Source organism: Tachysurus fulvidraco, chromosome 9, assembly GCF_022655615.1.
Source record: "Tachysurus fulvidraco isolate hzauxx_2018 chromosome 9, HZAU_PFXX_2.0, whole genome shotgun sequence".
NCBI lineage: Eukaryota > Metazoa > Chordata > Actinopteri > Siluriformes > Bagridae > Tachysurus > Tachysurus fulvidraco.
The window spans coordinates 26,019,684-26,036,172 of record NC_062526.1 but is presented as its reverse complement, the minus strand read 5'-3'; the positions used below and the strand labels follow the sequence as shown (position 1 = coordinate 26,036,172).

The following is a 16,489-nucleotide window of genomic DNA, read 5'->3' as shown; positions in this document are numbered from 1 at the left end:
ACGTAAAAACAACGTATCTTCATGCTCCAATAGAGGAAGACATACAGTATACTTAGAACAACCAGAGGGTTTTGAAGAGACATCTAACACAGGAGACCAGTTAGTATGCAAGTTGAAGAAATCTCTGTATGGTCTAAAACAGTCTGGAAGAAACTGGTACTAACTTTTAAATGATCATTTGGAACAAAACAACTTTGAGAGAAATCAGTCTGATTACTGTGTGTATGGAAAGCAGATTGAAAATGAGACAATCATAGTGATCATATGGGTAGATGATTTAATAATCACAGCAAGCAGTGAGGATCAGCTCAACAGTTTTAAAGAAAGAAATGAAGTCCAAATTTAACATGAAAGATCTAGGGAAAATATCTTGTTTTTTGGGATTCAGTTTGAACAAAAAGATGGAGAGATTAAAATGAATCAGAAAAGGTACAATCTCAAAATGATTGAAATGTTTGGAATGTCAAACTGTAAACCAAAAGCTTCCCCAAGTGAGTTAAAAGTGGAGTGTAATAGGAATGAGGAAGAAAACAACAACAAGATTGAGAACCCCAAAGAATACTGTGAACTTATTGGAAGCTTGATTTATGCAGTGACCTGTACCAGACCAGACATTAGCTGGATAGTCAGTAAACAGTCACAAACCCTTGAAAAGCCTAAAACACATGACTTAGTAGCTGCTAAACATGTCCAGAGATACCTGAAAGGTACGGTTGACTACGAGCTGCGTTTCAAGAAAACAGACAAGACTTTAAGTCTAAGAGCATTCAGTGATTCAGACAGGGCATCTTCTGTAGAAGGTAGGCGTAGCATTTCAGGATACGGTTTCAGCCTGACAGAACAAGGACCTGCTATTTCATGGAAGTCCAAGAAACAGGCGACACTGTCAACCTGCGAAGCTGAATACATTGGTCTAGCAAACACTACTCAGGAAAGCATGAACCTAACTCAACTGCTAAATGGCATGGACAGTAGTGTTTACACTTGCACCACGATGTATGGTGATAATCAGGGGGCCATTGCACTGAGTAGAAATCCAGTGAATAGATCTAGATCTAAGCACATTGATGTAAAATATCACTGTGTCCGTGATGCTGTAAGTGAGGGAAGAATAAATATTGTGTACTGTCCAACAGAAGACATGGTGGCAGACATTTTGACAAAATCTGTATCAAAAGTTCAAAGGTTTTCTGTTTGGGAACTAAATATTTGTGATGACATTGTACATGGCTTAAGATAATGAGAACAAGTGGGGGTGTTGAGTTATATGTTCTCATTAATCAGATAATTTATATTATATTATGTTGCTTATAATTTTATTTTATTTTAGATTATAATACTGTCTGTTGAACAAAGAAAATGTGCAAGATTTCATTGTGCGCATGTGTAAAGAAAAGGAACTTTATTTTGAAACAAGTTTAGTGAATATAAAAACTTTATACTAAGAAAGTGTTGCTGCTCCCTCGTGTACTAATGTTATTGGATCAATCAATAAATCAAGCAACCGTATCATAATGAGCTTTATCCTGGTGCACTAACTCTAAAAGACCACTAGATGAAGATGTCAGGTCAGTAATGCTGTAGACTGCTGCTGACTGTCACTACGTCATGTCAAAGCTCATGAAAAATGTACGTTGACAAAAAACACAATAAAATACATGTTTACGAGGATGAATGCAAAACCACACTGCTTTTGTTTGATGCATTAAAATGTATAATAGTTGATTAGTTTATCAGCATTAGATGATTAATAAGGATTCAGAACATAGACTCAGTTCTGCTGTGCAAAAGACATGAGAGACTTCTCACTTCTATGTGGTCAAGGCCATACTGCTAATGTTGCACTTCCTGTTTTAACTGTGAGGGTGTGAATGTGATCTATAGAGTGTGTTCATTATGATGAGACACACTGCAGCAGTCGGTCAGTGTGTGTTTAGCTCTAATTCTCTCTTTGGATTAATGTGTTGGTCCTCAGGAAGAATGCAGGTGTGTTTTCTTCTCCTCCTCCTTATACAGCTTCATGTCACTGAAGGTGAGTCTGCTGATCTCTCTCTCTCTCTCTCTCTCTCTCTCTCTCTCTCTCTCTCTCTCTCACTCTATCTCTCTCACTCTCACTCTCTAACACACACACACACACACACACACACACACACACACACACACACATTCCTGTTTAATACTATATCAGGAAATGCTGTATGTAATATTTTATCTTTTAAACCATAAAGTCATTCACTAATCTTACTTATTATATGAAAATATAAAGTTTTCACTGAACAACTGAAATTATTTGAGTTTTTGCTTTTGCTGCCAAACTGAATGTAAATACAAATATAAACATGAGAAAATGTTCATTATTGTTTTTTAATCAAACCTGCTTAACACTTATTAAGTAAGAACTTTCTGCCAGGTCTTTATTAATCCCCGTCTATGTCCTGGGTTCATGTAGAACACTGAGTCTCCTTCATCATGATGGCTGTTCTGGTTGTTCCTTCCTCGTCCCCCTACACCTTCCTCTCGCTCTCTCATTGGCTGTTACTCATCGAGGTTCTTATACTGTAGCGTCGTACATGTGGTTACATCACAAGACTTTGTACCAATCATGTCAAAGATACTTGAAGCATTGGTGTGTGTGTGTAAACCCATAACCCATGTGGTGTGTTCACACTGTCACTTCCTGGTTCTTGTGGCATGTCACTAAAATAGAAGTGGGTTTTGCTGTTCAGAGTAAAATACATGCAGAGTTTCAGTGTCTCAGAGGAACATGTTCATGTGAACATTGTGTAGTTTGTGTTCTGTGGATTAACACTTGACCATGTGTGTGACAGATGATGAGAGACCTTTACATTCTAACTGACACTCAATAAATTGTGAATGTTTTATTTTCTGCTGATATTTTCTGTCACAAGCATCTAAATATTTTTGCCTGAGTCTGTAGAAACGTCATATGAGGAAACCACATGTCTGTAGCTGTGTGCTGTGAGCTTATAATACTGTGACATGATTTGTCTGTAGTTTATTAGAGAGTTATTAAAATTAGTGATTATTAGACACAAGTAAGTTGTGGACATTAGTGAGTTGTGGAGTTACAGGATGTCTGTAGTTCTGTAGAGTTGTTACAGATGGTGAACTGCTCATTAACACATCATTAACTGGTGTGTTCATACAGGCTGCAGTCTGAAAGGAAATAGAGACACAGATTGGATCACTGCATACACAGGAGACTCAGTACTGCTGCCCTGCTCCTGCACTGAGCTCCACAGAAAACCTGAGACATTCACATGGAAGAAAAGAACAGATGAAATTAACTGGGCACAGATATCTCCTGAGAGTGATGAGTACAAAAAGAGATTTGAGCTGGTTAATGATCACTCTTCAGGAAATCTCTCTCTGCTCATATCACACCTGACTGAACAGGATGGAGGAGATTACAGCTGTAGTGTTAATAGGGATGAATACAGATACATCAGTCTCACTGTTAAAGGTAAATGAGTCATTTTTATTCACAATGTTACTTCAGAGATAATCTCATAAATACAATAGATTAACTTCTTTATTTGTATAAATTTGAAATGTTTTTTTTTCTGCTGTTATTGTCTGTGTAAAAAGCCTCTAAACATTTCTGCCTGAGTCTGTAGAAGTGTCTTGTGATGAAACTACATGTCTGTAGCTTGCCATAATACTGTGACATGATTTGTCTGTAGTTGTGTATGATGAAGTGTGTTGTTATATAGGAAATGTTTAAAAATATATTTATTTGCAAAGCTCTCTCTTTGACCGACCACTTATGGATATTAGAAAGTTATTAAAATTTGTGATTATTGAACACAAGTGAGTTGTGGACATTAGTGAGTTGTGGAGTTACAGGATGTCTGTAGTTCTGTAGAGTTGTTACAGATGGTGAACTGCTCATTAACACATCATTAACTGGTGTGTTCATACAGGCTGCAGTCTGAAAGGAAATAGAGAGACAGAAGAGATCACTGCATACACAGGAGACTCAGTACTGCTGCCCTGCTCCTGCACTGAGCTCCAAAGGAAACCTGAGAAATTCACATGGGAGAGAAATACAGATGAAATTAACTGGGCACAGATATCTCCTGAGAGTGATGAGTACAAAGAGAGATTTCAGCTGGTTAATGATCACTCTTCAGGAAATCTCTCTCTGCTCATATCACACCTGACTGAACAGGATGGAGGAGATTACAGGTGTGATGTTAAAGGGGGTGAATACAGATACGTCAGACTCACTGTTAAAGGTAAATTATTCACAATGTTACTTCAGTGATTCAGCCTATCTCAGGCATCATATCGGGCATCAAGGCAGGATACACCCTGGATGGAGTGCCAACCCATCGCAAGGCACACACACACTCTCATTCACTCACACACACACACACACTACGGACAATTTTCCAGATATTTATAACTTATTAAACCTTTCTCTCCTTACAGGGGCACCAACAAGACCTTCATCATCCACACCAGTGATCACAACAACTTCACCTCATTCCAGACCAGGTACCAGACACCACTGATACACACTGCAATGAAAAGTCTTAGATTTAGTGTTAGTACGTTAGTCAACACACTACATTAACTTCTGTTTATTTAAGATGAGCTCATGATGTTCTCCTGTTCTCCTAACATCTCTAGGAGCAGAATCATCTCACTAATCTTCTTTATTTAAATAGAAAGCTAATATGCTTTAACAAATAAATCAGATATTTAGTATAAAAAGTAATAAATTTTAAAATTGGCCTCAGATTTTGTAGAGTCCACCAGAGTTCTCCCTGTGATTCTGTGAAGGATCTGTTAGTATAGAAAGGATAACATATTAGAATCAGCATGTTAATATAAACTGTAAGAGCAAGATAATGATTCAACATTGTGAACCAATCAGAATGAAGTATTTAAACCCCTGTGTCCTTTTCACTTCTCATCTGTTCCACATAGGGACAAACTCAGATCCTCTCAGCACCACCATCATCATCTGTACTGCTGTTGGGGTTCTGCTGCTGCTGCTGATACTCGGAGGGGTTATCTACAGGAAACACAGAGGTACACACACACACACACACACACACACATACTCACACACACATTTCTGCATTTCACTCCGTTTCATTCTGTAGTACAGAGACGAGGAGAGATCAAGATTGATGATGGACAAGCAGGACAGCAGAAGAAGCAGGTTGGAAAACATACCATTGTTCAGTAGATTGATCATCACATAGTGTGTGTGTGTGTGTGTGTGTGTGTGTGTGTGTGTGTGTGTTTGTGTGTGTGTGTTAGTTATTTTCTAATGCATCATATTTTTCCTACAGAATGATTCTGATACTCTGTACACCGCCATGGATCCAAATACTGAACACAACAAAGAACAAGAACAGGTGTGTATAATTCTAAATGTGTTTATTTTATATGTACATGTTTTATTGTGTGTGTGTGTGTGTGTGTGTGTAAAATAACATTATTGCTGCTCTATTCCTGCAGGATGGCCTGCTGTACTCGACTGTAGTCCACAGTAAAACTGTGAGAGCAGCACACACTCCAGTGGCATCAGAAGTTACAGTATACGCCAGCATCAAAACTAACTAAATCACACACACACACACACACACCACACTATGAGACTATAAAGATTACATTTTTTAAGGCATGCTTGATATAATATGATTCCTTTAGTTCTGTACACAGCTGTAAAAGTGACAAAAGCGCTCAGCTTTAGATATAACAAACTTTTCTATTCTAAATTCTTTCAAAAATAAATGACAAGCTGAAAAGTTCACTGTGGATTGTCTTCATTTTCTGCTTTTTATTACACAACACAGAAAAAACATCCAACAGAACAATGAACATTACTGAGATTTACTCTAGTTTAATCAGATTCTTATAACAAGCCATAAAATCATTATTATTACTGAAATATTTTTATTATTGAAGAAAATTCCTGCTTGTAAATCATTTCTGGTCAAAATTATTTGACTTTTATTGTTGAGGTTTGGATCAAACCCATTTAATTCACAAGAGCAGTCCAAGCAGAAAATAACTGCAAGAACTTTGATGGTTAAAGGTTGGTTGTGATTTTCATTCTGTCTTTTCATTCTTTTATTCCTGTAACCGTGTTCATGGAAGCTTCTGTGAACACATGATAATATTTAATTGGCTGACAAAGGGCATCCAAGTCACGTGTCCCTCAGATTCTGATTGTCTGAAGAAAGACATCAGTCATGCCTGGTGTGTAGCAGGACCAGCCTGTCACAGCAAAACATTATGCATGGGGACACCCCTGAACAGGGTAGTTGAAGATGCTACACCCCTGAAAGGTGGGCCCTGATATTAAGAGACAAGATTACTCCATGTGCCATCCAAGCACAGACATAATATGTATGACCCAATAAAATAGGCACTGCCTGGTGAAAGGGTTACCAAAGTACAGCCACTAAAACAGACTAAAGGCAGTATGTAGTTACCCCACCAGCTGTAGCTGTGAATGTTCTTCCTGAGTATGGCAAGATGCAGCTTTTCCACCTCCAAAGACTCACTGAAGTGGAGGAAAGAATGCCTGCAGAGTAATTGGCTGTCTGGTGACAGGTGGCACCTTCTGAAAGTAAGACACTACTGAGAAAGCCTACATGTCCCCTACATTCTAAAGGAGGTCAAGGCTAAAAAGGAGAGCTGTTTTCAAACTCAAAAGTTCGTCAGGCACCAAATCTAGTGGCATAAAATGGGCTAGTAATAATTTTTCAAAGCCTCTGACAGATTCCAGGAGGGTGTTAATGGTCTACAGAAGGGCCTCAGCCTTTTGGCACCGCAGAAGAAATGAGAGACCAGAGAATGCATCCAAAATGAGTTCCTAGGTATGGATTCATGGCTGGCCAGAAAGACTGCAGCATAAACCTTAAGGTTATCAGGAGGTAACCCTGCTGACAGGCATTCTTGTTGATCCCCAGGACATTTGGGGAAATACTCTGGGGACTGACGAGACAAAAGATTAACTTTTTGGAAGGTGTGTGGCATTACATCTGGCATAAAAGTAACACTGCACTTTAGAAAAAGAACATCATACCAACAGTAAAGTGTGACTTCTGCTGCTGGGATGGAAAAATGTCCAGAGTAGTCATTATATGAGTTTAATATCTCACCCATATAAACCTCCTTATCCGAACTCCTTATTGTACACTGCACAGTATACTGAGTATGGACAAGTGCTCTACTACTTGTTGTCCAGTTCTTTGCAACAGATGTTCACTTTCTTTGTGTTGAATGACACACAATGTATAAAGTGGAAACATTAGAATAACAGACATTTGTATATTTGTCATTTGTAAGTTCAATGAGGTAAATGCAGACTGAATAAAAGGGGAAACATTTATATACTTGCCATTTTTAAGTGAAATGAACTGAATGGAGACTCCTTGAAAAATTAGTCAGTCAATCAAGGGCAGGAAGTAAGGAAGTCTCTGAGTAGAAAGGATTTGTTGGCCAGTCAGCTGGTATTTAGTAAGCCAAAACTGGTAGAGAATGGAGCTTGGAGATGTACTCCAGCAGCCCAGGTAGCCTGGGGCAGAGGCTTCAGCTGATGGAGGTTCAGTCCATGGAAAAAAAAAAAACCTTTTGATCAGGTAGACCATGGCCACCATTTTAATGTGCTGAAGCACTTTGGCTTTGGAGAAGGTTTTATATCTTACATACAACTTCTGTACTCTGAGGTATACATGATGGTTAAAACAGGGGGAGGTTTAAGTGCCCCAGTACCAGTGGCTAGAGGTATTAGTCAGGGCTGTCCACTTTCTGGACAATTATACAGTCTATCCATCAAACCCCTACTATGAATACTTAGAACACTAAACAGGACTCATAACAATAATACAAATTAACAATTCCAAAAGAAAAGTTGGGAGATGCTGGAAAAGGTGTCTTCCCGATAGTTCAAGTGGAAATGGCTATTACAACATTTGTCTTACAGAGGAAGAGTTCTGGTAGTAAACATCATGGTTGCCTCAAATCTGTGGCACAGGACTATTTTTATGGAATTTTTATGCAGCCATAGCTACAGATGGACGTGTGACACACTTCAATCCAGCAGTGAAGAGGGAGTGTAGGTTCTGTGGGGTAAAGGAAGACACATGTGGCGAGGCGGTGGAGGGCAAGAATTGACACAATATACAACGAAGAATTAACAGCAGACTTTGCCACCCCGTTTCTATAAACGGGGAAATTTATACCCAAAATATAGGACACAGGTTCGTTACCACTGAACGAAGGAGAAATGGATATAAATACAAAACACTTATTGCACAATAACTAGTTAAAAATAATAAAAACTGTTGACCAAACAGAGACAAGAAAAAGAAAAACAAGAAATTTTCTGGCTGAGGCTTACCAGTAGGGCAGCTAGCTGAACAGTGAGTAACCGAAGACACTACTCACAAACGCTCACACCACACCCACTCTAAAGCCCTATTTGGACGCTATTAGTTTTACGTGGGGGTAAAATAATTATTACCAGAGCTTCTCTGTGATTTTAGTCCCATCCAAATACGCCATCTCGGTAATCATTACGGACAATGTCAGTAAAGATTACGGCGACTTTTACCTTCTGTAAAAAGGTAATACTAATCCTGTCCAAACAGACCCGCTGTAAATATGTAAGGTACAATTCCGTCATTTCCTGTTTAAAAGCTTGAAAACAGGACACGCTTGAAACAGGAAGCAACGTCATACGCACATGACAACAAGGAGGTTACTGCGGTACGTAAAGCGAGTTACCCCTCCCACTTCTGCTAGTTTTACTGAGATGTCTTGTCCCGTGCGAATTGGCCGATTAATATTACAGATGTCCCGAGGTAAAATTGCATTACTCCACGTCCCCACGTAAAACTAATCCCATCTGAATAGGGCTAAAGTGAGGGAGATGCAGATATCAATGGCAAAAACACACTGAGAAACACCACCACCACTGGGCCAAGACAGCTAGCTTCCCTCACTGGGGCTTTCAGCTCCTTAAAAACAACAACAACAAAAAAAAAACACTATTAGTTCAACTCACATTCAACCCAACACCTTGTGTTAGAATAAGTTCACACCATAAAGGGGAACACAATGGACAATTTACTGGCCACAAGGGTCAGACAGAAAGATGTAAATACTAGGTTCGTGCCAAAAAGCTCAAACCTAGACATGCCATGAAGCAGCAAGGGGTTAAAAGAGAAGAACAAAACCAAGAGAAGAAATAAAGCAAACAATACACGTGAAGACAACAGTAACGTAAACACAAAAAACAAGTTAACAAAAGGACAAAAAACTTAAAGCTGAAAGGAGTCTTCAACACAGAAAACTCAAATCAACATTAAACAAAACAAACACGCTGCTGGTGGCAATATAACAACCGGTGAAGTTAAGCAGGACCGTTAACGGCACCTCTCGCTTAAATGACGGCTCGAACTAACCACACTTCACCTAAACCACCAGCATGAGCGTGACGAACAAAAACAAAAAGTAATCCAATACAAACAGTCATAAAAATAGCAGCAGAACAAACAGTGCAGTCTTAACGTGGTCTAAGGCGCATTCGCCCTGCAGTCCACAGCAACGATGTGCTTACAAGCAGATGCACTAAAATAAACAAAAGTTAATAAAATCAATCGTCAAAAACACCCCAATAATGCTCAGAAGGACTAGATATACATGCCCGGAAGCACACGGCTTCAGTTACTCACAGCTTTATCCGTAATCAACGAACATCAAATATGCAGGTGATCCAGAGCACACACAACCTGGAGTGAAGGACAGCCTGTACCCAACAGCAACGTCGTACCAATCGGGACCATAACCTGGCTATGAACAAATACACCTTAGATGGTGCACAGACACTAGCAGCAACGTTAGCCATATAGCTGACATACATGGGCGTAAATTTCATTTAATTGTAGGGGGGGACAATAAATATAAAATGAGCAAATTTTTGAAGGGGGACACAAATAATAGTCTAATTGTACTTATAAAGATTATTATTGTAGCATGGAGACTGCGTCATTATGGTTATTTTCAAAGTTTTTCTTCAAAGAAAGTAACACTATCATAAAAAAAATCACAACAATAAAAACAAGGAATTAAAAAAGGGTTAAAGGTTACAGTGCACTGTGCTATTGTAAACAAGCTAATGTTAACTAGATAAGCAAGATTTTAATCGCTAATATATACATGGAAAATGACGTCGGTAATCAGCATTTTTGCCGCAAATATTTATGAATGAGTCTGCATCAGCTACATTAAAGAGAAGCGCTTTATTTAAAGTGAACAAAATAATAAGAATTATATATTTATATCATATAATTATAATAATATAATAATAAGCCGTAGCCACACACCTGACTCGTGTGTGCACATTAGGTGAGATGAACTGGGAAAGCAGGTGGTGGGTCAAACCATTGTGAGGAAGCGGAGGGGGAACTCAACTGTTTCTAAATGCAGTTTTTACGGGTTTTTTTTTTTCTACTTACACAATTATTTAGGTATACATACATATATTTTTCACAATAGAGAGTGCAATATTTTTTAAATAATTTTTTTATTTATGTCCCCCCCCGGGATTTACGCCCATGGATACATACCACACCCACACACAACGGTTGTATGATGCGACAAACTACGCCTTAAATACACCCGGAGCAGCAGCCAATAGGCTGTCGCACCTGTCATTTAGGTGAAAACCGCGTATAATAGGGCGGTACCTAGACTGGCCTACTACACATAGAACACTTGCTTTTACAATGCCTGAGATTAAAAGGTATTTTTAAGCTAGATAAACAGTTCTCTGAAAAGTTTTTTTTTATATATAGGAGGAGTGAAATACCGCTTCTCGAAAAGGAGAAAACTGGTTTATTGAACTATCTGATTGGCAGAGATAAATTGGCAATGTGGACAACAAGAAAAAACAAAGGGTTACAACAAGCTACTGTAGATCCAGTGGTAATGTTCAAGCAGCTGGTTGCAGCAAGGCTGAAAATTGAATTTGCTTACTACAAGCTGACGAACAATGTAATGTTTTTTTTATGAAACATTGTGTATTAATGAGGTTTTATGTACAGTGCATTAGAACCAACTTTTTAACCTCTGTCAGCTACTTCTTTAATATTTTAGCAGTTATATCTTATTTTAAACTTGTAAAATATCTGAAACCTTTCTATTTTATCTATTGCCTATTTATTTATATATTATTGGAAAAAGCTTGTACAGCAAAACATTGTAAAGTTTGTGTACGCTCTTGCAGATAACAATTAAAAGCATTGATAAACCTCAAAACTCGTGTTTATTAAATCTCTCTCTCTCTCTCTCTCTCTCTCTCTCTCTCTCTCTCTCTCTCTCTCTCTCTCTCTCTCTCTAAACATTGAGAATGTCAGGATTCCGGACTTGGCATTTCATGCTTTGGCCACTAGAGGTCTACATTGTTCTACTTTCTTGTATGTTGTTGTCCAACTTTCTCTTTATAGTGTTTTTGCTGCCACCTGTGGCTCATTTGATCTCAACATTTCTCACTTTAATAATACTGTTGTTCTTGTCTGTTGTTTTTGTGACGCTTTCTCAGTTTGGGCTTTTTTTAAATTGTCTCACTTCAGTCAGATCAAACGAGGCTGTAAATGTTGTACTCCCTGTTTTAACAGTAATTGTGTGGAAATTAGGTTGTGTTCATTATGGTGGTATTTAAAATTAGTAATATTAGATAGTTATAGATAAAATATTTCTTAGGATTTTTTAACATTTAGGACATAAACTTAGTTCTAATGTACCATAGACATGAGAGACTTCTGACTCACTTCTAACTGGTCAGTGATGAGCAGATAAATTTGCACTTCCTGTGACGGTGAGAATGAGGGAAGGTAATAAACAATCTTTGAAAGGGGGGGTCAATAGTGTCTGGTATGCTGCTCTGAATTCGGGCCAGCACCACTCTCTCGAAATACTTCATGATCATTGGAGTGAGTGCCACTGGCCTGTAGTCATTCAGGCAGGTGGGTGGGCTCTTCTTAGGCAGGGGGACGATGGTCATGGTCTTAAAGCACAAAGGAACGGTGCACTGGCTGAGGGAGAGGTTGAAGATGTGAGAACATCAGTCAGCTCGTTGGCACATGCTCTGAGGGCCCGCCCAGGAATGTTGTCTGGTCCTGCTGCTTTGCAGGGATTGATCCTCAGAGCTTTTTGTACCTGGGTTGTTGAGACGGTTGGTGGAGGGGAGGGGGGTTGGGTGGTCCAGGTGTGTGTGAGCCTGCTCTCTGCAGTCTAGCTGGGGTCCTCAAAGCGGGTGTAGAATGTGTTGAGGTCGTCCGGCAGGCTGTCTGTTAAGGTTATATTGTTGGTGGTGGTCCTGTAGTCTGTGATGTGCTGCAGGCCTTGCCACATCTGCCCCGAGTCAGCAGTAGAATTGAAGCTGTCCAGCATCTTTCTGTACTGCCTCTTGGCCGCTGTGATGGCTTTCCTCAGTCCATACTTCACAGCTTTGTACTCGGTCTCGTTGCCTGATCTAAATGCAAGAGAGCGAGCAAACAGCATGTGACGTACCTGAGTGTTTATCCAGGGCTTCTGGTTTGGAAACTTCATGATTTGTATGGTGGGCACGATGTTATTGACATAAATGCTGATGTACCCAGTCACATACTCAGAATAGTCCTGTACGCTGATGGATGAGTCCTCCAGTGTGGCTGCAGCTTTAAACATCCCAGTCTGTCAAAGCAAAACAGTCCTGCAGGGTGCTCTCAGTCTCTGGGGTCCAGAGTTTAACCTCTTTGGTGACAGGGTGTGCTTGTTTCAGTCTTTGTCTGTAAGCAGGGTACAGGAACAAAGAGATGTGATCTGAGTGTCCGAAGTGGGGGCGGGGTGCAGCCCTGTATGCACCACGTACAGTATGTTGCCGTAAACATGGTCCAGAGTGTTCTTATCACGGGTGGGAATGTCAACATGCTGGTGGTATTTGAGGAATACATAAACTACACTGGTTGAAGTCGCCAGCAACAATAAAAACAGCATCAGGATGAGCCGTTTCTAATGCGCTGATGACGTCATGGAGTTTGCTGAGTGCTGCCATGGAGTTAGCTCATGGGGGTATGTAAACAGCGGCTAAAAACACAGCAGTAAATTCCCTCGGTAGATAATAAGGATGGCATTTCAGCAGTAGAAACTCCACATCTGGCAAACAGTGTTTATCAACCGTCTGTATATCTCCACAACACGAGTTGTTGACAAACACACACACACCTCCCCCTTTAGCCTTACCAGACGCGGCCGTTCGGTCGTCTCGGTGAACAGAGTGAGTCTGTAACTGAATGGCATCTTCTGGCAGTCTGTCTGAGAGCCAGGTCTCGGTGAAAAACAGGGTGCAGCACTCTCTGATTTCCCGTTGATTTGTAATCCTGTCTCGTAGCTCGTCCAGTTTGTTTTCCAGGGGCCGCACATTCGCTAGCAGGAGGCTAGATAGTGGTGGTCGGCTAGCACAAGCTTTTAGCCTAGCATGGAGCCCTCCCCTCTTGCCTCGCTTGCGTTGCCATCTCCGAAGCGCTCTCCTGGTGTCAGCTAACTCCCTCGAGCTCGGTGCATCGTGGCCCCCGGGATGGTTTTGGTGGTGGTTTCGGTGGTCACTCTGGGAACGAACAATGTGTTGTAGCTCCAGCGGAATAAAACTAGTGAAGTCATTGTGTCGTGAGTTGGCGATGTCCAGTAATTCCTGTCGATTGTATGTTAGCAGTGCATGGCATTCATGTACTGTGGAAAAAACAGGAAACACAAAAAAGGAGAAAAATCTGACATTTTAGCACGGAGCAAGCAAACACGTCTGCCTCAGGGGGCGCCATGTTGAAGTCAAGTCCAGCCCCACGAGAAGCCTGGAGATCCCTTTACAAACTAAGAATAGAAAAGTGAACTACTGATTTTCAGTGGCAGATTGTGTACGTGGCTGTGACTACAAACAGATACTTGGCACACATCGACCCTACCAGGGGCAAGTAATACCTTTTCTGTCACATGGAGGAAGACCTCCATCTAGGCATTGAGAGGGTGAGTGAAAGGTTTTCATTAGAACAAAACTGGTGTAAAAGTGTAGATTTTAAATGGACTATATATGGTCCAAGTTATGTTTCAAATACGAAAAATGTGGTTCTTAACTTTTTTATTGGTCAGGCTAAACTTGCTATTTGGATCACAAGAAAAAACAAAATGAAGTTGCACCCAGTTTCCCAACATACTACTTGCTGCTTTAGCAAAAGCCAGACTCAAATTTGGATATTAATTTTTTTTTAGACACACAAGCTACCAAAATTGTTTCAGCTTTGGTTATGCAGAGAAGTCTTATGTCGGATAGGCACAAATGAGCTAACTTGTACCTTTTAAATGTGTTTGTTAATTTTTCTTTTTCTCCTCCTTTTGTCCCCTGTGAGGGTAAAACTCAAAGAAAAATGAATAAATTTGTCTTCTCTGGAAAAAAAAATCTTGTTTTTAAATGAAAGGGCATTTTAAAAGTCAAAAAGTCTCTTTCTCTCTCTCTCTCTCTCTCTCTCTCTCTCTCCAAACACAGAGAACGTCAGGATTCTGGACTTGTCATCCTATGCTTTGGCCACTAGAGGTCTATATTGCTCCACTTTTTTTTGTATGTTGTTGTCCCCCGTCTCTTTATAGTGTTTTTGCTGCCACCTGTGACTCATTTCCTTGTGTGATTTAGATTTAGTTTTGCTTTTTAGTTTAAGATTTTTAGTTTAGTTTTAGATTTAGTCAGTGTGTGTTTAGCACTAATTCTCTCTTTGGATTAATGTGTTGGTCCTCAGGAAGAATGCAGGTGTGTTTTCTTCTCCTCCTCTTTATACAGCTTCATGTCACACACACACACACACACACACGGAGCTCCTAGGGCTGGTCAGTTGTAGATTTCCTGCTTTTCTTTTTGCTCTCTCTATTTCCTAGTGTCTTTAGGATTCTGCACCTGTCATTACATGTTTTGGCCACTAGATGTCTTTATTTTCCCTCATGTTTTTCCTTCTTCACACCTGACCAACAGACCACACAACATTTACACACCTGATGAACAGACCAGAATGGTCCTTTTTAGAATTTATTGTTCTATTTTGCCATCTAGTGGAATAAAAAAAAAGCTATAATTGTCTAATTTTTCAGTTTAATTAGAGACCTCAAGATGTTTTAACTTAGAACACTGATTATAAATTAATGTGGTCGACCAGATTTTGAACTTATTGTACATATGTGCAGTTGTATTTCTACATACTGTATTGTATTGTAGTCCGTCTGAACGTATTTTAGCTGTTTTTCATTCACAAATTTTTCTGTCCACAAGTTCAAATTAACTCTTCTTACCTTTGGACTTTCCTTATACTTCTGCTGTCAATGCCACATCAACATATCATCACCATGTCAACAATTCTTACAATTATTAATCAAAAACCTGCTTATTTTTTTTAAATCAGTGTCTTTACTCATTGTGTTGTTTGGTGAAAGCATTGTTTGGCATTTGTTTGTTTCGATGCAGCATCACGCTTTTAGTATTTCACTCTTCTACCTTGTCAGTGGTGTGTTGCTAATATATGCACTTCCTGTCAGTGTGTGAATGTGGTAATGTGTTAAACCTACAGTGTGTGTGATCAGTATAGTGTGTGGATTTGGGTCCTCAGTAAGATTGGTCATGTCACTGAAGGTGAGTAATACATGCTTGGGCCTGATGCTGGTAGAAAATATAAGCTTTGTATAATCGAATGTAAGACTGCATTTCCACACACAGTGTCTCTGCTTAAGGAGATTAAAAATGCTGGTGTGTTTTTATCTTCTCCTTTTTCTTCACATCACTGAAGATGAGTTTCTCTCTCTCTCTCTCTCTCTCTCTCTCTCTCTCTCTCTCTCTCTCTCTCTCTCTCTCTCTCTCTCTCTCTCTTGCTCTCTTTCTCCTATTCAATAATCAAAATAATTGTAAAATATGTAAGAATTTGCTATTTAAAGCCTTTAAATCTTAACATCATTTAGTTCTCTTACTTCTGATGTGGAAATATAACCTGTACATGAAACTACTGAAATCATGTAGTTAAAAATATTAAAGAGATCATTACTGACCTGTGGCTTTGGGCAGTAACATGATGACAAGATCTTTATCTGTATTCGTGCTCCAATGATCATTTTCTGTATCTGGGTTTAAGTTACATTGTAGTTTTACAGCATTTCCACAATTACAGTGTAAACGATCAGCAAAGCAAGAAGAGCATTTGGTTTACAGTAAAATATGGATGTTATTTTAAATCCTGGAAACACTTTGGATAAAGTAGCTTTGGATAAAATCATAAAGCAAATGGAATGGATTAGATCACAATACTGTAGAATAAATAAACACTGTACCTTCAATTACTGACTCAGAGCTGTACTTGTATCTGTGTAGAGCATGTTGTCTGTTCATGATGTCACATTCAGTTACAGTACATCCTTACTGACAAGCCATCTG

The 16,489-nt window shown here is 39.5% G+C and overlaps 1 protein-coding gene and 1 long non-coding RNA gene across 2 annotated transcripts in view; one reads left to right on the top strand and one right to left on the bottom strand.

Annotated features, from left to right (window-relative positions):
• LOC113649525 (obscurin-like) overlaps positions 1 to 16,489 on the top strand; it is a 293,303-nt gene that overhangs the window by 20,082 nt on the left and 256,732 nt on the right. The window contains exons 3-4 of the mRNA XM_047818190.1: positions 3,170 to 3,484; positions 3,945 to 4,259. Coding sequence (XP_047674146.1) covers positions 3,170 to 3,484; positions 3,945 to 4,259 — 630 coding nt within the window. The remainder of the gene's footprint in view (positions 1 to 3,169; positions 3,485 to 3,944; positions 4,260 to 16,489) is intronic.
• On the bottom strand, positions 9,018 to 10,564 carry LOC125145444. Its single transcript, XR_007143810.1, has 3 exons — positions 10,377 to 10,564; positions 9,726 to 9,843; positions 9,018 to 9,621 (listed from the first exon to the last, which is right to left on the bottom strand). It is a non-coding gene; the product is annotated as an uncharacterized LOC125145444 (long non-coding RNA).